Genomic DNA, 24,050 nt, shown 5'->3' with positions numbered 1-24,050 from the left:
GCAACACAACTGCAGTTGTGTTTTATGATATTATGAAGTGAACACACAGAGAAAATCAAGCAGTATGGCCTAGTAGTGCCTAACTCATGGCCTGCAGGTGCTATTTGTTTTTAGGGAGATCCTTTGAAGTTCCTTGTGACCAGAGGAAATTAAAAAGCTAAAACTAAGGCAGCTTGGGAGAAAAAAATATAATATTGCTTGCACTCTATTTCTCACTCAGTTCTGTTGTTCACAGAATAGAAGATGCTGCACACAACCAACGCAGTTCTGCCACAGGCAGTATTATATAATTACCACTACCTTTTGTCAAGCCGTTCACTGGTGCTTGCCTAAAAATTACAATTTTAGCTGATTCTGTGCACCTATGCAGTAAGTAGTTCAGTGAACAGCATCTATTTTAGTATCCTAACTGAGTAAGGATGTACCTGAAGGCAAAGATGAGGAGAGCAACACTTTCATTATTTTAAACTCTTGCCATAACTGCTCGCTAGAGATCTGAAGTATTGTGTCAACAAAGGAACAAATCAACAGAAACAGTTGTATATGGTGACATATCATTTCTGCCTTTTCAAAGCATGGAGACATTCTCCTAAGTTCTAACATACTTTTGGACTGATAGACAGCTAGTATTAGAGTCAGCTCACTCAACATCTTACTACTGACATTAAAGACAAATGTTAAAATGACGCTTTATTTTATGCCCTAATTATTTTCCTTTTAAAACAAATACTAACCTGATTTTTGCTCAATATCCTTAAATGATTTGAGGATACCATCTAACTGCCTTGTAAGTTCTGCTTTCAAATACTCTTCTCCAACCAGTGTTGAGAGCTCTTCACAAAGAACTTGAGCTGCATTTATACTCTTCATTTCCTGTTCTATTTCCTTCTTCATTTCTTTAGCAATCTCCAGTTGTTGTTTCACAGCATCAGGTTGTGTACTCACAGCCAGGCTGCTGCTCAGTTTGCTATCCAAGGCACTTAGCTTATCAGACAGACTTCTGAGTAGGCTTTGATACTCCGTGCTTTTCACTATAGCTTGATCAATTCGGTCACATCTGTTACTCAGTTGGCCAGTTAGGCTGTCCCATTTTTGTGCCACAGCTGCCAGCTGCTCTTTTACAATTTCATGTGAGGGGGGATGTTCACCAGGTCTCTTCAGAATCCCCTCACCAGCCACAGTTAGCTGCTCATATTGTGGCTTTCTGGTGTCAAACTCTTGGAGCAGAATCTGAGAATAAAGAAAATTTTAAGAAGAACTTATTTCATGAAAAAGAAGCAAAACGCTTCTGACAAAAACTCTGTAGAATTTGTTGTAGCTAAGCTCCCTTACAGAATTAATCTGAGTATAAAAAAGCCAGTGAAATAACTGCATCTTCTACACATCTAGTGAATGTTGTTTCCAAGTGTTTCCATCAAAGAACTAAAAACTCTATGTTAATTTGCACATCATCTAATGGAAATTGAATCAGGAGATACACATAAACAATGATTTTTGTTAATATTACCATAATTAAGTAATTGTACCAAGTAAAATAATCACTGTTTAGATTCAAGAAATGTCTTGTTTCCTAGACAATTTTGATATTTGTCTGAAGACAGAACTTCAAAGAAGGTGCACTGTGACATACTATTGCAGTGGATCCTTACACTACAGAGAATATTTGGATAATTCACAAAATGACTGACTGTGTACTGTAAGACCTTTAAAGTTTATATCACTGGTTCCTAGTATTTTATTTTTTGACAAGTCAGAAGTGCGTGCAGAAGAAGGGACAAATATCACGGTCTTAGTTTACAGAGTGTTCCAAACCCTTTCTTTTAAGTCAATGAGGTTTAACTTCTGAGGATTGTTAAGTACTACATGATAATCTTATGCCAGCTTTCTAAGTTTCTGAAGCATTCACAAAACACTTTTAAGTCATTTTCACATAGTATTAGAAAACATTTCATGTTTTAAACAGTTTGTTTTAATCAATATGGATATACCAACTTGAATATTGTTTTTTTAAAAATAAGAATGTCATTTCTCACCACATTCAAGATCAACTGGCAGCAATATAAATATTTGAAATTAAAATTTATAGTTGCTGCAACTAATTCAATGTTTGTTTATTTTATTCTGTGGTTTGCTGTTTCTGTAAACGAACTACTCTACTTTATATTTTTCTTCTATTTTTCACACTTGTGGTTCCATATCTACTCACAATACTACATTTCAGTTGTTTCTTTTTACTCTTTTTTTTATTATTTATTAGCTACTGGTGCAGTCAAGAGAAGAAAATTTCAAAAAGCCAGCTCTACATCACAGACTGCATTTGAGGACTGACCACAAAATATTACATACACACACAAATTAATAAAACTTCCCAGGAATGCTTTCATTAGACAACAGAGAAATCACAGGATGGTTAAAAAAGAAAATACATCTGAGGATCAGTAACTTCTCAAAGGTAAGTCCTGACTATTTTTTCCTGTAGCTGTTCTGATCTTTCTTCAGTCTCCCAGCAATTTTTTCTTGTAGTCACTGTAGTCAGGTATGAATCAAGCTGATACTTACTGATAAGCAAATGTAAAAAAAGAAACAAACAAAACACAAGAACCCACACCCCACAAACAAACAAACAAAAACACAGAATAAACTGAAATCATTGATGCGTGTTGGCTATCCTTACTCACCTGAACCTGTTGCTTTTGTGTATTCAGCATATTGGGGTCAATTGATAGTGGTCCCAGCACACTGACCATTAGCTCCTTTTCTACAAGCCAGTGCTTTAACTGAGCTTCTGCTGTCTGGAACTGGGTCAGGTAATTTGAAGACTCTTCCAGTTTTTGTTGTCTCTCAGATGTAACTTGATTGAGCTCTTTCCACTTGGAGTCTAACAATATAATGTTGACATATTGCATGCATGTTTTAGCAGATGGGCTGCCAGACAGCAGACTATATACAAAACATAAACAGAGCTCTCTAATAAGGCTTCTTGCTGATTAACTCCAGATGCCTTATTGCAGTGATGCAGCAAATTCATCTTCTAGCAGTCAGAACCATATACACTTGGATAAAGGTCTGCAGTTCAACACTGCCACATGCAGCATTTTTAGAATGATGAATATAGAGCACGCAGTAAAATTAGATGACAGTTATTACTAGATGAAATACCACCAAATTTAGCCTTTGATTTGAAAAGACATAAAAACCAAAAGGCTGTACTCTCACCTACAACTTAGGTACCTGATCTAGGTTGATTATCCTTCCTTTTTAATGATATAAAGAAAAAGATACCTTTCCAAGGCTGAGCATAAAACTTAATTTAGGCTTCTGCTCTAAACTGCCCTCTGAAAGAGCACATCTCTTTCAAATAGCTGCACTGGGAGCCTGTGGAGAATAACTGCTTAATTTAGACTTCCAAACCAGGTACCTATGACAGGCAATGAGGATACTTCTTTGTAGATATTTCAAGAGCAGAGTGTGAACTTAAGTTTACCTAGGTCAAACTGTGAGCTCTTCCACTTGTAGCAAGTGGCTTCCAGAGCAGCCATTGAGTCTCATGCCTTGGAACTTCTCACCTCACTTTATGATATTGCCAGTGCTTGCTGACTCAGCTTTGATGTTTTGCTAACAGTGTCTCTGAACTGTGTGTGTGTTATTTTCATTTTCTTGTGCCATTTCACTGTCTGTGATCCTTGTTCATTCTGTATTAGTAGTTTCCTTTCAAAAGCTCATGACAATTACACACTGATTTATCTCAAAATCTATTGTACACACATGATCATTTCCCTTTTTTTTTTTTTTTTAATGGCAAAATTTATGAAGTCAGCTTTAGAAAATGGCAAAAAAACAAAAAATAACAAAAAGCCAAAAAATTGCTACTAGGTGCATGGGAACAAAAGCATGCAGAAGAACATTTTCAACAACTCGAAGTGTTTTTAAATGAAAACTGCTGTGACTTCTTTTGTTAGTACCACACTTTGTAACTGGGCCATACACTGCCTGAAAAAGATAAATCCCTATAAGACATGGATTCAAGGTGTACCTTGCTTAGCTATATTTCACCTATATAAATTCAAAGATGGCCAATTTCAGTGGAGTTATTCCAAATCTATCCTCTTGAAATGGGAGTTACTTCCATAGAAGGCATAGGAGGGAGTAAGATAATAAAAGAACTAATTATTGCTACAACATAAAAAGACTAGTAAGAAAATGACTTCCAAATGAGTCTGTGTTCTATGAATTTACTCAAGTACCTATTTTATCCAACACTTGTCTCCACTTAGGTGCTTCAGGAGAGTTGGGGTTCTTCTCCAATAGCTCTGTCACTTTGTCCTTCAGTTCCTGCACTTTATTCTCACTTTGCTTTAATTCAGTTTCAAATAGCTGCAAAATCAAGCAGTAAAAAAAAAGAGATTAAAGATGAACTGAAAGTTATTTTTGAAGTCCGTGATACTGAGATACCAAGCATGAAAATAAACCACAGATGTCTAGTGCTTACATACTGCTTTTCTGCTATGAGTGTAGAAATCCTTTCTAATGGCACACATTGGCTCTTCATGTTCTTCGGAATAAATGACCTGATCTATATAGATTATGTTAATAATATTACTGTTTAGTTTGAATGAGTGACAGAATTAGAAGAATTCAAACAGATAAGACCCATTAGGTCTCATCATATACATGGTTAAAAACTGCTCTTGCAGAGAATGCCAACTGACCAATGCATGGTAAAGTTCAAAGCAGAAACACTCTAACGATGCATCCATACAGAGCAGCTCAAAGTTCTGCTGTCACAAATCTACTGCTAGAACAGCATTAAGAGAGCACCATAGTTTAAGAGCAAACCTAGCAGTAGGACTGAGATGTCCCAGCAGTTCCTTAAGAACACTTCATGCAGTTCTTACAGATGGAAGTGAATGCCTGGCGAAGGTCACTTATATGAACATAGAACTGCTAGACTTAGCACTGTGGAGTTGCATTTTAGCTATCCCTAAAAAATTCCATCCAAAAACACTGAACAAATCTGTGCTTAATTTAGAACTCTAAGGAAAAGGTCCAATTGCATCAAAAGGATGTCTCTTGCTGAATCACTCAGTTTTCCAATTGACTACGAATACTCTTCTATTACCACACTGGAGTAAGATGGTCTTGTTAGCCTTGAATACTCTTTATTACAAATAAAGGAGCAACGGTTTTTCTACTTACAGTATGAGTTTTAGGGCTGAAATGTTGCCAAGTTTGAGGAACATCAAACTCAAGGAAAATCAGTAGCAATTCAGGTTCATTTTTGAGGGTGGACAAGCAAGTATAAAAAAATATACCTCAGCTTCATCAAATTCTGTCCTTATTTATCCACAATTACAGACAAGGAAAGAAGTTTTCCCTTCAACAGCTACCTATTACATTTCACTTTATAGACAAATGTTTACATATAGAAATACTGTCTTTCACTGCTACAAGCACATATTTCTAATGCTCAAACTGGTCAGAAGCTTCTAGCTGATTTAGTGGTTTTCTCATATCAGTTAAAAGGGGAGGAGGAGATTTTTGTGCAGCTGTATGATTTAGCATGCATGGCTTGGTTGCTGAAGAGAAATGCTGCCTTGGAACAGACCTAGGCCTCTGCAGCTGCAGAGTCCAGGAGATCTGTGGAGTGTCAGGGAACCAGCAGCTGCAGAAACAGCTTTTGGACAGATAGACACGTAATCTTATCCACAATCCAGTAAACATATCTAAATCACTACAGATATCAAAAAAGTACATTGCATAATCAATATACTCTTACCTATCTAAATTGAACATCACAATTATTATTATTTTTTACAAACAAAATTCCTTCTCTTTGACCCAGCATTTCTTTTACTCCACTGACAAAGTCTGCCAGATTTTCTCAAAGCTTGACTGGCATGTTTACTGGGATCATTAAAATGCTCTCCGCAACATTAAATTATGCTGAGATATGAACTGTTCAAATGGAATTGCCCCAATAATTGCAATAAAGAATATTTTTTAAAGACACATAAGTACCTTATGTTGCTCAACTTGGGCTTTAACAGCTTCACTGTCAGTTGGAGCAGCTTCCCAGTCTGATGCAGTTTTGTCCATTTTTTGTAACCACTGCATCACTGAAGTTGATTCTTCTTGAATGTTTTGCATTTTTGAAAGCATACTTTCTAGTTCTGAAATCTTCTTCTTCAAAGAAACTCCCAAATCTTCGTAACTATGATTTACATCAGACATGGCTTGTTGAACACTTGTCAGTTCTGTAAGAGGAGAGATGAACAAAGACTATAGTAGAGACCACACGTACTTCAAACAGTACTTAGAATTCAAGAATTTCTAAACAGTACTCTGCTTTACACCAGCTAATAGTCCCTCAAGGCAAAAGCTTCTGAACACGTTAGGAATTAGTTCTTCACTCTAAACGTTCTAACAGTGCATCTGAATGACCTAATATACATTTCTGTTTGTAAGAGCTTTTCTTTTCACAGGAATCATTACTCTAACACAGGCGGGTAGACAAGTATCTTACACTCTTCCTACCTGTTGTTATTTTGGTATTTCAAGCAACTATTTTCAATTCTTCAACAGAAAGTTAAACATACTGGACTGCATTACAGATACCAGTATGACAGCCTAACATCACTACAGTCGTATCCTGCTCATAGGCAAGCAGTGTTATAAAGGTGTGTTATCACTGAGATAGCTTTAGGAGACAGACTGTGTACAAAGCAGACTGTAGTTTAGAAAAACCAACACTGCAGATGTGGGACATGGTACATAAGTTCCTTTGTTTCTGAGCAGGACCTGGGCACACATAGTGATACAAGCATATGAAAAATGAGTGTATTTGTATACGTACATGTATGTATGTGTTCATGTCATGTATGTTAACTGGTGTTAAAAAGTTTCATCTGACTACAGAGTAATAATTTTTTCAAAAGCTATATGTTATATTAAAATAGTTAGCACTCTACATTCTTACATAAGTTCATATTGATTCAGAAAACAAAGATGTGATCTTTTTTCAAAGGAAATACTGAAGGCGGCTCTTTTTAAAATTAATTTTAGTACCATCTTACTAGTCAATATAATTCCCGTATGCAAAGATGATATTAAATTTGTCTAGTAAAGCCTGCTGCAACACGCTGCATGCACCATTTTCAAAATATTTACATGTTGAACAGTAGTTCACAAACACACTTCTTTATCACATCCTGGAATTTTTACTTAGTGATTACTCACCTTTGTTTTTCAGAAAATCCTGAGTTCCTGGAGCTCCTCCTTCACCATTCAACACTGTGCCACCTACTGATCAAGAGGGACTAAGTCATATCCTTATCTGGCCCTTTTCCCACCAAAAGTCCAGCATTACATTTCCTCTTCAGAACAACGATATATAGTCCTTCTTGTAATATCTGAAGAAACACCTGCATGCTAATCTTGCAATAAATATTTTATTTAGCTTTATATTTCTTAAGGCTGTTTTTTTTGTTTTGACCTGCTTCAGCCCACCATAAATGGTATCATATATTCACAGCACATGCATAGTGTACAGGTGTGTACATGCATGCACATGTAAGTATGCATACATATGATGTATGAGCAGTCTCACAGCTTACAATACTGTGAATATCATGGATAAAGGTCTTTACCCTAGCAGTGAGGCCTACTTATACCCATATGGCTAACGTCAGTTTCTCCTCCCAAAAAGGAATCTGTTCCCCACTACTTACAGATTTTTTCCCAACCATGTTCACGCTCTGGTGAGTGGCACTGTCTCACACTGAAACTGTAAGGAAACCACTGAACGCTAAGCAGCAAAGAAGACTGAAGTGGTCACTGCAGAAACCATAACCAAAGACACAGCTGATTTAACTCCTTTACCCACTTTCAGCAGTACTGTACCACTGCACAAAATACTCAGGATGTCAACATAACAAATGCCTATCTCATCATGAGCTTCAACATGTTCCATGCTGTTCCAGGGAAGGTGATGTGGAAACCTTATTGTTAATGTGAAGTCCTGTCACTCTCACTAATTGAACAGCATTTCAAAGTCTCTGGATCCAAGACTGCGTAACCTTTGAGAAATGCTGTCAGACCACAGAACTGGAAGACAAAGTCATTGCGTAAAGAGCAGCCAGGGAACAACTTCCTGCTCTCCCACACCTATGTATTCTCAGATGGGCAGTTAACAGGGAAAGATTAATGGTTGCCTTGAAGAAGGCTGTGGATCCATCCCACAATACAGCCTGGACAGTGAGGATCACATTAGTGGCAGCCAGAGGATAGCAAGAGAAAATGAACAGATAAGAAAACTCACAGCCCCTAGCTAGAGCCTTGTAAATCTTCATGCTCTATTAGCTGGACTCTGGTATTTACAACCGTGATTAAATGATACACAGTACATCTCTTGCCTAGGTGGGCAGACATTTTTATCTGGATGATTATACCTGCTCCTATATGCTATTTTTCTATCTGTATGCATAGAGGTAGAGAGAGAGGAGCAGAGGAAAAAGCCTAAATATCCTATGTATGATTCCAAAATGTTCTTTGAAGATTTTTATTCCAAATTCAAACAAGCATGAAACCAGCAGTAGCTACTACATAGAAATACAAAAAAGAAAGTGCTCTCTCTTGCCAAACAGGTATCAACTGGCAGTCCCTGTCCTCCCAGTCTCCTTTGCAAATGACCAATGAAGGCTAATGTATTTGAATTGACAAGGTCTGGAAATAAATTAAAGAAGTGACTGAAAACATGGTTATGGTCATTAAAATGCCTTAGATTCCACATGCTTTAGCTTATGGCTTGAATTAGCAGACTTGCTAGATTTTGTAAAACAGATTAATGTACAGTACAGAAATTTCATGGAAATCGATTTGCTATTTTTAAAAATGTGTTTATAGGTAAATAGGAGTTGGTCAAAAATCCATACTGGAAGCCATTTTGGTCTAGGAATTCCCCACTCTGGAATAAGGAATTGATTCCTTTTCACACTGTTGTTTCAACTAATTTATAAACTAACATTAATTATGCTGTCATACTGGGATAGCACCACCCTTCTAACAAAAACTCCATGATTGTGCAAACAATTGTGTGCTTGCTTGATGTCACATGGACTAGCTATGAAAAACGTATCCCTGCGAGCAAAAACGTACAGGTATGTTATTGTTTACAAAGGTAAGGTTTATATTTGTCCTACTTGCAGATTTGGAGATATGTAAACACCAATCAGATTAAGTCAGTTTCTCATAATCAAAAATTTCCTAGGATCAAGACTTGTCAGTCATTTACATCAAAATGCTTTTACTCTATTTTGGCAATGTAAAGCAATCAGAATGTGTACAAAATTATTACAACAGTTAGATTTAGCTGAAATGAGAATCACAGCAAACAGTGGTCAGAACAGACATGGCTAACTGATTTCTTCTAAGCCATAATATTCAGAAACTTAGCCAAAGGGTGCAGTCGTTCTTTTTTTTTTTTTCTTAAGGGATTAAAAAACTCCAAAAATGTTAGGCTTACCTGATTATATGAGTGCATACCTGATTTTGCAACTGCTCTCAGCTTTGCAGGAGAAGTCACAGCACTAATCAGATTACATAACAGTGTTCCTCTGCTGTTCATTTTCTGCAGCTCAGTTGCTTTTAATGTCCACTCATCTTTTAAATTCTGTTTAAGAAAAATAAACAGTTGTTCATTACAAAACTGAATTCAGACAAAGTGCTTAGTGCTGAGAAAACAAATGTTACTTGGGAATATCCTGTAGCACAGTATTGGGTTTATCTGGCAAGCCTTGGGTAATATGAAGGCTTTAGGGGAAGCCGCTGGTAGAACAGGCCAGGCATTGCCCCATGTTGTACACAGCCAGTTACAGCCAGCTCCAAGATGTCCCAGACTGAGCCTAATCAGTTTCTGTTATATTTAAGAACAGGGGAACCAAAATGTGCTGCAGCTTTGAGAGGACAGAGTAAGAAAAAAATGCGTGAACCAGACCTGCTGGCACAAAACCCATGGTGTAACGTTATTCACGCTGTGGTGCTTGGAGGACCTTCTGCCACTACAGGTGCATGGTCCCTAAAAGACCATGGGGAGCCTATACAGGAGCTGGCTCCTGACAGGAAGTACTGTAACTCATGGAAATTGGACCCTACTCTGGAGCACAGGAAGAGAGTAAGAAAGAAGAAATGACAAAGAGTTACCAACAACCTTCTCTCTCCATTCTCACTGCACCACTTGGGGCAGAGAAGAGTGAAAAGCAAGAAGTGATAGAATAGTTGAGCTTAGGAAATAAGGAGTTATACAGAGGGACAGTGTTTTAATTTTGTTTTTCTATCTCACCTTCCTACACTGTTCTAAATTGGCAGTCAATCTTCCACAATTACAGATTTTGTTGCCAACGACAGTAACTGGTGAGTGATCCCCCTTCCTTACCCTGACCTGTGACCCATCGTATTTTCTCCCCCTGTCCTGCAGAGGACAGGGAATGAGAGCATCTGGGTGGGGACTTGGCAGCCAGCTAAGATCAGCCCACCACAAGTACACCCAAACATGCAAAGGAAATGTTAATGTAAATGCAGACTGCAAGTCCAATTACTGTGACTGCTTATAACTTCTGTCTGTTCTTGTGTTCCTAACAGATGCCCTCTTTCCTTTGACTGTATTTTTCTTGTCATATTACAGTGTCATACCAATGTATCTTCCAAAGGCTTCTTTAACTCTTCCGTATTCAGGGAGGGTTGTGCAGCAGGTATTCGTTCTGTTGTCTCTTTTATCCATTTCTTTAAAGATTCTACAAGTAGCTCAAAGGTATCAATTTCTTTCTGACAAGATGATACATCCTCTTCTCTAGACAATTAAAGACAACAAAAGAAATTGAGCACTGAATTACAGCATTCCTTCCGATAATTAAATCAACAGATATTGCTAAATCTGATATTGCTATTCCTGTACTTAGTGATAACCTCAAAACTAGCTGCAAGGAGTACAGAGACAGATCTGTGAGTTTTCTGCAAGAAGAGAACACATCCATCTTTGTGATATTTGACAGAATTACAGAATCATAGGGGCTGGAAGGGACCTCTGGAGATCATTTCGTCCAATCCCCTGCTAAAGCAGGTTCCTTACAGTAGGTTACACCAGAAAGCATCCAGATGGGTTTTGAATATTTCCACAGAAGGAGACTCCACAACCTGTATGGGCAACCTGTTCCAGTGCGTTGTCAACCTCAAAGTAAAGATTTTCCTCATGTTTTTATGTTTTTTTCCTTATGTTTTTATGGAACTTTCTGTGTTCCAGTTTGTGCCCACTGACCCTTGTTATGTCATTAGGCACCATTAAAATGAGCCCGGCCCCATTCACCCATTAGATATTTACAAGCATTGACAAGTTAGAGGTATCGTGGAGAGACAGCCTCTTGTCACAGCACTTGTAATTTACTCATCTTCTACCTGAACATGACTTGATCCTAAAGCAGTATGTCAGTAGTGCTGGTGAACTAATCATACCCAGTAGCATGCAAAAAGAAAGCAAAAAAATCATACTTCAATCGTACATCAGATCAATCCTGATCAGATAAACCCTGACACAAGGCACTGACTCACAAGAACAAGTAGCAAAATAAACACACAGATGACTGTGTAAGTGATAAAAGCAAAACAAGCATTGAAAAAAATACTGGTGGGAGTTGTGAGTAAAAACTCGTAACACAAGGAAACTCATAACACAATTCATATCACTAGCACACAGCATTTTGATACCTTAGTAAAATAACAAGACATCTAAGAAATGTCTTCACTGCATCATTTTGGATTTTGAAGAAAGATCTCCAAGTGTTTTCACAAATCAGGACCTATTTAATAGCTTATACATGCACTCTTTCCCTCTTGGTGTCTAGGGAAGATGTCTAAAGCTAGCGTTGTCACTATGATCAGGAAAGGAATTTTCATGTCATACTTTAATGAAGTTTTAATACTTCAGTTTGCATCCCAAATGATCTGAATGAAGATTTCAACTGCCTTGGAAGCAAGCCTGGTTTAGAGATTACAGTTTTGACAGAATCTGAAATTTTTTAGACCAAAAAATCAGTAATTTTACAAATATTATTAGAATGTGGAAAATCCAGTTTTGCTATACAGATAAATGGATGCTATAGTAATTTCCTCAGTTTTTCTTTGCAGCCTGATTCCAAACAGTATATGAAATTAATTTGCACAAAGAATTTTTATTCTATCAGAGAAGGAGAAAAGTAAAACAGCTTCCTTAGTACTTACAGGACTCACAATATATTCATGAAATTTGGAAAAAGCTACTTGTCCGTAATGTAGACAGCCTGAGACAGATAAAGTAGCTACTGAAGTATTTCTATACTGAATTGCTCTTTTTTTTTTTTTTTTTTTTTTTAATGAAAAATCCTCCGCAATCTCTTGAATTGCACACAAAAGGATAGTGGTCACTATCAATAACAACATTTATTAGCCTAAAAGGTGGAAACATTTCAATAATTGTTTGACTTACTTTTCCTTTACAGTCTCCTCTATCTCTCTGAATTTTTTTGACAAAGCGTTTACTTTTTCTAGTACCAATGCTTTATCCCCAGGAAGAGCGTGTACAGACAGTTCTTCAAGAAGGTTCTGCAAAACTTCCAGGTCTTTCTTATGTTTTGCTAATTCTATACTAGCCTCCTGCAAAACACAAATATATTCTTCATGTTAGATTATGCAATCAGTTGTCCAAAATTAAATTTGTTACTTTAGCCAAGCAATTGAAGCTATGAAACAAGCATGTCTTATTTATTGTTCTATCACTTAAAGGAGCAAGACTAGATAGATATGCACACAGTATACAAATGGAATGGCACAGTACCTGCATGTACTGAGACACTTCACTAACATCCTTTCTTGGTGCCTCAGTCTCACTGAGAGCCTGGTTTTTCTCATCTAGGAATGACTGAAGTTTCTCTGACAGATCTTCAAATAATTCTACTTTAGTCTTCAACTCCTCCATTTTCATAAGTTTTTCTTTATGCTTCTTACTTGCTGCAGAAAAACGTCCAGCAAGTTCACTCATTTTGGCTTGCAGCGAGGATGCAGTGGATGGATCTGCTGTTTCCATGAACTTCTTCACTTTGTCATTCATAGTGTTTATACTGCTTTGACGACCAGCAATGTCTTGTTCTAGCATCTGAAACAAGTAAAAAACTGCTCTGTATTGCTTATAGATAAATTTTAAAAGTAGAACTGGTCCACCATATGAAGCAACGAATTAGTTCAGCTGAACCAACAGCATAGATCTGTTTCAGTTACAAATATTTTTATGTATAGTTTCAGCTAATGCAGCAGTATCTTTCACTAGGTATTTTGAATCCATTAAGGATGACAATGTAATATTTTGATTATTTCTTGAAATCTTAATACAAAAATTTCTTTCATAGTATGCTACTTACAATGCTTTTACTAATGATATCTTGAATAGCAGCAGAATTCAAAGGCACTTGATCTTGTTCTTCAAGGCTCTTTTCAACACCTTCCATCCAATCCAGCATTTCATCCAAGCCATCCTGCACACTTAGGGATCGAGTCAATGTTATTTGGAGCTTCTCATTCCTTTCATTCACAGACTTGGATAAATTGTCATATCTCTCCACAATATCATCTGATAAAGAGAAAATACATTTCAAATGTTTCTGTTAGCCAAACTAAACTTTTAACTCATTTTATTAGTTCTCACAGGTAAATGTGAGTCAAAAGTTACTTGTATCAGAAGCAAGTAAAACCACTAGCTGTATTCAGTAGAAATGCATGAGGAAAGACCAGAATCAAGTACAGCCAAGAAGCTCAGTGCACAAGTAAAATGAAAGAGCAGCTCACAGCTATGCTCCCAAATTTTTGGAACCTGGTTCCCACGTGTCACACAGTTCAGCCAAGACACCATGTAGCTCCAGCTTATGACAGCTGACAGTTCCCAAGAAATAAAGCAGCAAGTAAAACAGTTACTCTACAGCTACATCTCCTACTTCATTCCTGGAGCTAAACAGGTTTTCCTAAATGGTCCACAATCACGGAGCCCATCCAAACCGCAGCCTGTGGGAGACCCCAAGGAGGATCAGGTAGATGTTTCCTGAAGGAACTGAGACCTATGGACTGTCCACACTGGAGCAGGTCTCCCCTGAAGGACTGTGGCCTATAGAGAGGCTCCAGGCTGGAACAGGAGAAAATTGGGACCAGCAGACCAGCAGAGTGGAACAGTTACTGGCTGACCACAGCCTCCATTTCTTACTCCCCTTCACTGCTTGGTGAGGGGGTAGTGGAATTGGGAATGAAGGAGTTGAAGTGAGCCAAGGAAGAAGGCAGGTGGCAGGAAGGTGCTCTACTTTTTTTGAATTTATTTTTCAGCATCTGAATCTATTATCCAGTTAGCAATAAATTTAAGTTGTCTGTTTTGCCTGTGACAGTAATTAGTAAGTGATCTCCCTGTCTTCATCTCAGCCCACGAGCTTTTCCTCACAGTCCTTCTCATCCTGTTGAGGAGGGAGAGTGACTAAGTGACTGTGCAGGACATCATGCAACTAACCAAGGTCAGCCCACCACATAAAGATACTTGAAATGTGAAGGAAGTTTGGCTAAGCAAATTTGAAGTAATTGTTTGGAAATATTTGCCTTGAACATGAATATACCCCTACCCAGTGGAGCACTCATGTTCCTCAGCAAAATACTAAGTACTTGACTTGGCAATCTTAAACATAGGAATTAAGCACAATCTTTCTCTCTGAAAAAAAAATAAATAAATAAAATAAAATAAAATAAAATAAAATGATGCATTTTAAGTGAAAAGCAGAAGAAACAGAGCAACAATGAAGTTATGGTGTTGCAACAGCTTGTAGTTCAACAAAAAATGTACTTGAGCAGTGACACAGATGTGGAAACTGCATTTTCATTCTTCTAGTACCTGCATGTAGACATAAGTGATATAAATAAGCATTAAGAAAAATAAGCATTTTACCCAGTGTTTTCTGAATCTCCTCTTTGTCTGATGCCAACTCTTTCCTTGAATCCAAAAGCACTTCAGCAGCTTTTTTAAGTTTTTCTACAGCAATTTGGTGATTAGACACTTGTCCTTGAAGAACCTGTAAAATTCCATAATTGTTAATTACACTGTTGAATATAGCTAAAAGTTACATATGCAAGGCTTGAGATATGCCATACAGTCTAAACGTGTGCTGGGAATAAACTAACATAATGTGTGACTTCTCTATAATGAAAATATTAACCGTGGTCTTCTGGACCATGTTTTAGTTTATTAGCCATCATTTTTATCTTCTGTTCCACAATACTCAAATGATTTTCTTGTATTTTGTATTTTGAAGATGCATCTTTTGATTACTTGAAAACACTGCACTAACTCAAATCATATCCAAAAGAAAAATAAACGTATTTTTCAACTCAGCATCAGTGAACAAGGAGAAAAACATTGTCAGCAGTAGTAATCACCCACCCAACATCAGTTATACTGACAAAGGATCAGGCTGATAAAACAAAGTCATCATCTTCACAGTTTTAAAGCCTCCTGGAGCCAGAAACACTCAGTTTCAACTAGATTTTCTCTCTAACAAAAGAACGTAAGTTTAGAGGATACCTGACTTAGAGGCTTGGTTCAGTCAGCAGAGAAACTGAAAGAACTTCTGAAAGTGGCTTTTACTCTTCAGTGTATAAACGTACTTCAGCGTAAACAGCCTCTGCACTATTTCAGGACCCTGTGTCAGTGTATGTGATAAATCTTTGTCTTGAATCACTTGAATATTGTAGAAGCTCAAAATGAAGTGACCTCTCATTTTTTTCTGACACATGCTATCACTACAAACATACAATTCAATCTGCCATGCCAGGACAATGAAGTCATATCAGTGAATTCAGCATCAATATACATAGCAAAACATACCCCACTCATAGAATAAAATTGAGATAAAGAAGAGGAATTTTCCTTACGCTTGAGAAATATATGTACTTGTAAATAAATAAATAAATAAATAAAATACCAACAAAAAACAAGACATACCAGAAAACCTGGTATGCTGATGGAAAGCAAGCAAGCTTACATCACAGTCACTTAAGATTATTTTGAAGAACAGCTAATCCCCATAAAATGATTAGACTCCACCATACTGCCAAGGCCTGTGTGTAGCTGGATTATCTGCTGCATGTGTTGGCTGGAAGGGACAGCTTTAACTTGCAACACCTGACTTCTGTAGAAATACTCTGTTTTGCTTTCATTAATTGGCTTTCTTTCTTCAGTCTGCTTTTTTTTCTCTTGCTTTCAACACTTTTGACACTCTTTTCAACTCTTTTGACACTTTGTACCCTCTCCATTCTTCCCTACTTATATTCCTGGAGTGCTCTTTTGTGTGGTAGGTAATCCACGTAGGCTTTTCACAAAAGAAACCCAATACTCATGCCTTTTGTATTGCTTGCATGAAAATTAGCATTATAAGGGATATAATTCCTCCTGGCATAAGGGACAAAAGTTTAAATGGAGCTTCAAATTGTAATTGGCATTATTTCTACTTTCCTAGCGCTTGGTAGCACAAATGAACCTCAACTGTTTCAATGTTAAAAGTCCAAAATTAACACTTTCATTTGTGGTTTTCTGAAGTCTTACATAATCACTATGATTTGTCTCCTCTGATGTATCACATATATCAAAGAGTTGGGCAATTCCAGTTTGAAAGATTTGAAGGTTTGAAAGATTCTGTGTAGTCAATGTACTGCTTTTCAGACTCTTCTAAACAAAATGGTGAAAGCATCCGCCTTCCAAGAGGCACTGACTATTGTTTATCAGTAGCAAACATACCAGACCTGCACAGACCTTCCATGTAACACATGTAAAACAGAGATGAAATGTCTGAATAATAGCTTTGCTTACTGAGAAATGAAAAAGGAATTTGCATTTGAATTACGGTACAGATAATTGAATGTGTTTATGAAAATGTAAAAGTCAGTCTAAAAATGACAGACAGTATGTAACTTTACACAAGCCATCACATTTTTTGGTTCCCAAAGCCTCCTCTGAACCTACAGTGCCTAACTAGTGTTTTAACTTCATGAGCTCCATCACCATCCTGTCTTGCCTATGCCAGGATTTACATAAAGTTGTGAGTTAGTCTTTCAGTGGGAAAAAAACAAAACAAAACAAAACAGTTTTTGTGTGCATTGCAAATTATGTTATATCCATTCTTAATGGGAAATGTAGCACTGGGTATAACTGGAGGAGGCAAACAGATCACATACTGCTGATCTGGTGTGATCCCTTACTGGGGATAATGATGCAAAACAGAAATGTGAATAGAAAAAAAGGGTCAGAGACAACAAATGGCCTTTGTTCATCAGGAACTCAGTCACAAGCCCTATCCTCACAGCAAACTGGAATTGCTAAATCATTTATTAGTTCAAAAACTTACCAGATTTTACCTCTTGTTTGCTAAGTGTTACAAAATACATCTAGCTTTCATCACTGCTAGTGGTATTTCGGTCTCCCATTTTATTTTCCCTCTAGTTCTATTCAAATAACATTCTAGACAGATTGAGAACTACAAACATAGCCTGTAGACTTGCAAGACAAGAATTTGGCCTGCAGCCACTTGGATTATATTAGATAATCCATTTTTTTCTGACAAAAAGCAGTTCCTTTTAGGACAGAAGTGCTTCTGTTTTTTAAAGCTTTTCACCTTGGTTTCTTCCAGTTGTCTTTGGAGATTTTTGGGATCCACAGCAATTGGCTCAGATAGCTGTTTGTTCACAGCTACTTCAGAGGCCTGAAGACCTGACAGAAGTCCAGATGAAGCATCTTCATAATGCTGGTATTTATCTGCCAAGTCTTTAAGATTATTTCCAAGGATGCTACACTAAAAGAGTAGAAAACAAACATGGAAATATCCAGGCGTTAAACTCTGTGTTGTATGTCATAACAATCTCGAAATAATATTCTCACATCCTGAAATACTGCATGTTTTTTTCCTGCCATTATTCCACTGACTAACTGATCTCTAAACTAAGCTAAGACAGCTGGGCAGGCTGAACAGTTCCCTCTAGTTCGTGCTTCTCAAGAGTGATTTTGGATCAATGCACCAAAACCAGCAAACTACTCTAACCCACTGTACTAGAATAGGGTAAGCTTCAGGAAAACTTGATCCTCCAAATTAAAGATTGTTTATCAGCATTGTGACACCAAAAATATATTCAGAAAAAGGCATAAATTTCACTAGAATTGGTAGCGTATGTTCATTAAAATACAGAGAACAGCTTTTTGTTTTTGTAATATCTGCCTTGTAAATCCAAAATGATACAGCTCCTCCTATAAGTCCTATATTTTAGTATGCTCCTAAAATATACATGGTGAAACATCACATAAAAAGGCCAGTGGAACTATTTCAGTCTTTTCACACTTAAAATCTGACCATATTAAGTCATAATATTTATAAGCAGCTATTTTAAATAATATTTAAAAAGTTATTTTAAATATTTCTATTTTGAACCTAAGGTACATTGTATTTCAATATTTACATTTGGTACTTGATCACCATCTGCTGGGCAAATATGTAACTCACTCACATAAGCAATTAAAGAACAGCTTTTAGATTCAAGATGCAAGCATATAAACTCACACGTATATACATATATTAGATATAAAAAATATATTTGTAAAAGCAATCTACAACTTGAAAGATTTCACAAAACTTGGAAGGTCTCACTTTCAAATTCCGAGCTTCAAGTTCTTGATTTACTAAGACAAATCTATTTTGTGTTGATTTTGTTCTGCATATTTATTGTCAAATACTCAAGGCACCTCTTTAACGTCTATGCTAAATGTGTATATGTGAAGGGAAGAATTTGGCAAGTCAACCCAAGTGAGATCACAAATAAAGTTATTGAGATAGGTCTTTTACATGGATAATAGTAAGTTCTTAAAAAAAAAAATTCACAATTATATCTTTAAATTCACACTTAAACTAAAAACAAGGAAGAAAACTTCAACCATTCAGAGCACTAGACTAAAGTAGAACTTTTGGAAAAGCCTCTTGTGGAGATGTTTTTCCAGAGGAATTTTGTTAATTCCAGAGGAATTCTTAGTTAAGAAGCAAAGAATTTAAAATTTCCCACAGTAATTTGTTTCATTAATTAACCCCTCTTTATACAAGTTGCCAAAATCACTGTAGTCTTTCCCACTCTGTGTATATAAAACTTACCTTAGTGTAGAGAGATTTAAAACGATCTGAAGCACTATCCAGTTTATTTTGCACTTCAGCATAAGTAGCCGAAGTATCAATACCATCTTTGTCAACCTTGACACCATCTCTTTTGCTACATGACCTTGCAGCATCCAAAACTCTTTGTCCAGAAATTGTAATATACCGTAAATCACCCTTGTGAGATATAACGTCTTCTGAAAAACTCTTCTGCCTTTTCAATTTGACCATAATACCACTGAAGTCGGAAGCACCGGCCTCCAAGTTGTCAAGCTCCTGTTCTGCCTGCTGCAGCCAGGTTTCAAATTCACTATAGTCTCTATCAAATTTCTCAAGTTCTTCTCTCAGAGAATGAGTCATCTTCATCTTCCGTTCTGATTCAGCTAAAGCAGTCTCATACTGAGCCTTCAGCTCTTTCATGTTCCGCTGCATCTTCTCTTTTTCTTCAGGAGAAAGGTAGTGTCCTTGCTTCTCAAGTAGTGCCTGAGCAGACTGAGTTGCTATTATGACAGCTTGCTGCTGTGAAATAATTTTCTCATGTTGAGCCTGCAAGAAAAAGTTGAAAGAATACATGACCAGTCCTTTGTCAACTGATTTCATTACACAAGAACTGTCCTGAAATCTCTGCTGAATCTTGTTTAGAAATGATGAGTAAAAAGAAGTCCATCAAAACGAAAAGTAGCTTTTCTAATTTTCCTGCTATTTATTTTAAAACATTTTTTGAGTAATTTGAGAGAACACTTGACTGCTGGTCACTAGATTTCTGTGCAGCTCCAAAATTTGAAGAAACAGCCAGTGGTAATTTTAGCCAAACACACAGTCCATACTCCATATATACTCCATTCAGTATTCAGATGTCACTGGAACTAGGAAATATGAGGATATATGCTCAATAATTTATTTATTGTTTTATACTTGGGACGACATGCTTAATGTAATCAACATTTTCCTCGTTCTCTGTCACAAAATAGAATTCACTAAATAAAATACCCAAAGGTAGGCAACTTTTTAAATCAGAAGTGTTCCACTTCACTTAAAATATACTGTAGTTCCATTTCAAATAAATAGACCAAAAGGAACGAAAGCATAAGCACTGAAAAGAGTATAGATATTTCCTTGTTCTATTCTGAGAGAACAAACATTCTTACACAAAGCTTTATTTTTAAATTCCAAGAGCACTGATTCTTATCAAATATACTTGATCATAAAACAGAGCCTTTTGACATTAAAGATCAAGAAACATTCTGTGCATGTAAATTGTTTCAAAAACATCTAAAATAACATGACATAGGAACTACTCCTATGCTAAATAAAATCCACATTTCACATTGATTCTTCCAAAAAATTTTGTCTTAAAGGTTCTCCATTCCTATGTAAAATAATTATGTAAAATGGACTGGTATGACTCTCCCCTATTCTATACTGGATAAAAACCCAATAGGCATTGGGCACAGGAGCAAACAAACAAACAAACAAATAAACAAACAAACAAATAAATTAAAAAAAATCATTCTGAAACAGAAAAAATGTTATTGAAAAAAAAAACACAGGAAAGAAAGTTCAAACTGGTACCAGCAATCAGCAGTATCAGTTTATCCACACATCCACCAAACCACACCAAACCACACAAAAGTTCTTGGTTGCTAAAATGTAAATCAATAAAGGCCATAAAGTGCCTCCGATTAATTTATCTGGAAAACCTGTTTTTAAAATGCTGCACTGTGGCTTGATGTAATTCATCCTTCTGAAGCCTTTAAATAGTGTTTGCCAAGGTATTAAAAGGGTAACAAGAAAAAATTACAATTTCAGCAAACTGTTATCTGCAACTGTTGGAAATCAGTATTCACAAGCAGGGGATTATATTTGGCCATTACAACGATTTTTGAAAAAGCTTCATAAAAAGTATAAATCTATGTTGTTGCTTTTTGCATTTTATTTCCTTGCAGTAGTAATAAAAACTTGACTGTCCTGTATAAATATCTCCCTATAAAACTTAAGAATAATAGACTCACCATCAGGATTTTCAAAATTTGCTTTTAAAAATATGCTTTTTCTTATTTTGCAGTAAATGATCACGGTAACATTGAAGAACTGACAAATTTTCAATACATTCTGACTACTGAAAATCCTATCACTGTATCACTAACTTCCCATCTTCCATTCCAAAGTCTATTAAAGAAAGGATATTCAACTCTTGTTGAATGAAGACTGACACACTTAGCAAACAACCTGGGAGTAAATCCAGAAGCAGTACCTTGACTTTCTGATACTGTCGATTCAGATTATCATCTGTGCTTTTCACTAGTCCATCCACCTGAGTTTCAATGCCTTGTTGAATTTCCAGCAGATTACCATTGACATCATCCTCCTCTCCTTCCAAAACCTTCACATCTCCCTCTTCAAAGTGTGTTCCATTCTGTTCTATTGCTTGCTTAAATTTCCTGCCATGCTCTGCTTCTTTATCCACATTTGATAACCAGTCTAAGAGGTTTTCTATTGTATTTTTACTTTCTTCCAGCTGTTCTATGGCTGCAACCTACAATGAAATTACACAATTTCAGTTCAGAAATCTTCAGGCACTATATAATAGCATATGCAAACAGTCTATTTAAAACACATCAGCAGTAAAAATGTGTTGAATGGCATGCATTTTACTGCTTATTTCATAAAAAAAATAGAACAGCAGTTTCTTAGTCACCCAAATGAAATACTTTATTTCTCCTCAGTATATCAATAGCAAATTGAAAAACGAATCCCCTAAAATACATTAAAAGTTCGAATAAAAGTACGAATAACCTTTTCTGTCTCCTGCTTAATTGCTGTTGTCATAGCTTTATCCAGTTCTTTTTTAGATTCTTCTGCCTTTTGGCTAAGGAGCAAACACTTGGTCTTTGCTTCATTCAGTTTCTGTTCAAGAACAGCCTTGTCCTCTTGCGACAACTTTCCTCCATTTTCTTTTAAGAAGTTTTCAGTATTTTTCACAATCTCTGCCAATGTCTGGGCACTCGCTCTCATGTCTTTTTGTATCTCCTTTTGAGAAAAAAGAATCCAAAGATGAACCCACATCTTTCTGATTAACCTTATTACAACTTCCTCTGTTTTGAGGGCAAGCTGCTCTTTTTTAACCACACAGAATAAATGCAGTATTACCGAACAGCTTATGGGAATATTAGAAAATATTCAGTCCAACATCTGACAGTGTTGATGCAGACCATTCTGTCCTTATCTCTTTTAAGAACAGCTTAGAAATTTGAAAAGAGAAAGAAAGGAAAGAAAGGAAAGAAAGGAAAGGAAAGAAAGGAAAGAAAGGAAAGAAAGGAAAGAAAGGAAAGAAAGGAAAGAAAGGAAAGAAAGGAAAGAAAGGAAAGAAAGGAAAGAAGGGAAAGAAAGGAAAGAAAGGAAAGAAAGGAAAAGGAAAGAAAGGAAAGAAAGGAAAGAAAGGAAAGAAAGAAGAGAAAGGAACAAAAGGAACGAAAGGAACGAAAGGAAAGAAAGAAACTACAATTTGGAACTCAGATTGCTTACACTCCTATCCAGAAGTCTGAATATTAGTCTGTTAGACAATCACAATATTGATATTTATTTAAGAAAAAAAAAAGAAATATGCTATATTATTTCTTCTCTCCCAAGAATACACCCATTTAGGTTCTAATTTCTTCAGACAGTTATGTTAACAGGTGCCCTAAGGTATCTATGTTTTTCCACAGATTATAGAGATCTTATACCAACTAGGTGCGTTTCTTTGAAGATAAGTAAGGTAAGGCAAGATGAATCAGAAAATTTAAATCTTTACTAATCTTGATTTGGAGCTCTATCCTGTAATTACTGAAAGCCACTACTAGGAGAAGGAGGATGAAGAAAAGTGCCAAGTCCTTCTGTCTTAAAACTATCAGAATCAGAGTTAGTGTCACTCAGGTCAGAGGAAAAGCTTATTGACTAGCTAAAAGCCAAGGTCCTTATAGGAAAGCAAACAAACCGAAAGGACTCTGGTACATAAAACATCTACGAGATTGAAAGCATTGCTAGAAAAAAACAGAACTGTAACCAAAGCCTTGCATTTAATTCCTCAAAATACTTTAAGAGGGTGTAAACACTCCATGATAGTAGTTAAAAACCTAGTTACATTATTTTAGAATGATAAAGTGTAATCTTATCACATTTGAGGGAAAAAAAAATCATAAGATGAAGATTCATGTAACAGATTTATACTGCCACCTGAGTGCTTCTTGAAATATCTAGTAAACACACCCTATTCTAGTGTCTTCCAAGTTTCTTACATCCCACTGGTTCATACTGGAGCATATTCATGAGCAGCAGTTTAAAGGCACACCATTAAGACTTCACCTTTGGTAGGTCACACAAATCTATGTTACTCTCTCGATAGTTTTGTTATTCAACAAAGGAGCCTATTCACTCTCTTCTGCACTCATCTTTCTTTTATATACATAACTATAGATATATATAATAGAATTGCACACACCTCCTGTCTCGTCTGGTACTGTTCTAGCTCAGCCTTGCTGTCTCCAATAACAAGAGACTCTTGTTGTCCAATGAGTCGATTTTCAGTCTGTGTAAGCATATCACATATTTCCTGCAGTTTCTCTTTGCATTCTTGCTGTCGTTCAGCCACATCCTATATTAGAGGCAAATACAATTGAACAATAAAACAAAAACTTTCCTGCTATATGAACTAATAGACATTCAAGTAGCAATTAACCTTTGAACATCAATATTGCAAAGCAATCTTTTCAAAAGTATGCTGTAAACATGATAGCAGTGGTACAAATAGCAAGATGAACATATAGAAGTTATGGATAA

The 24,050-nt window shown here is 36.4% G+C and overlaps 1 protein-coding gene across 6 annotated transcripts in view; it reads right to left on the bottom strand.

Annotated features, from left to right (window-relative positions):
* DST (dystonin) overlaps nucleotides 1-24,050 on the bottom strand; it is a gene marked incomplete at both ends in the record, with an annotated part of 293,792 nt that overhangs the window by 75,513 nt on the left and 194,229 nt on the right. For all 6 annotated transcript variants that reach the window (XM_079550071.1, XM_079550072.1, XM_079550074.1 and 3 more), the window contains 16 exons: nucleotides 735-1,230; nucleotides 2,679-2,878; nucleotides 4,245-4,374; nucleotides 6,019-6,254; nucleotides 7,237-7,299; nucleotides 9,541-9,667; nucleotides 10,687-10,843; nucleotides 12,512-12,678; nucleotides 12,860-13,177; nucleotides 13,440-13,648; nucleotides 14,996-15,119; nucleotides 17,715-17,891; nucleotides 19,233-19,778; nucleotides 21,487-21,768; nucleotides 22,029-22,262; nucleotides 23,713-23,865. In XM_079550071.1, coding sequence (XP_079406197.1) covers nucleotides 735-1,230; nucleotides 2,679-2,878; nucleotides 4,245-4,374; nucleotides 6,019-6,254; nucleotides 7,237-7,299; nucleotides 9,541-9,667; nucleotides 10,687-10,843; nucleotides 12,512-12,678; nucleotides 12,860-13,177; nucleotides 13,440-13,648; nucleotides 14,996-15,119; nucleotides 17,715-17,891; nucleotides 19,233-19,778; nucleotides 21,487-21,768; nucleotides 22,029-22,262; nucleotides 23,713-23,865 — 3,619 coding nt within the window. The remainder of the gene's footprint in view (nucleotides 1-734; nucleotides 1,231-2,678; nucleotides 2,879-4,244; nucleotides 4,375-6,018; nucleotides 6,255-7,236; nucleotides 7,300-9,540; nucleotides 9,668-10,686; nucleotides 10,844-12,511; nucleotides 12,679-12,859; nucleotides 13,178-13,439; nucleotides 13,649-14,995; nucleotides 15,120-17,714; nucleotides 17,892-19,232; nucleotides 19,779-21,486; nucleotides 21,769-22,028; nucleotides 22,263-23,712; nucleotides 23,866-24,050) is intronic.

Source organism: Tetrao urogallus, assembly GCF_951394365.1.
Source record: "Tetrao urogallus genome assembly, chromosome: 2".
Taxonomy (NCBI): domain Eukaryota; kingdom Metazoa; phylum Chordata; class Aves; order Galliformes; family Phasianidae; genus Tetrao; species Tetrao urogallus.
This window is presented reverse-complemented; position numbering and strand designations above follow the sequence as displayed.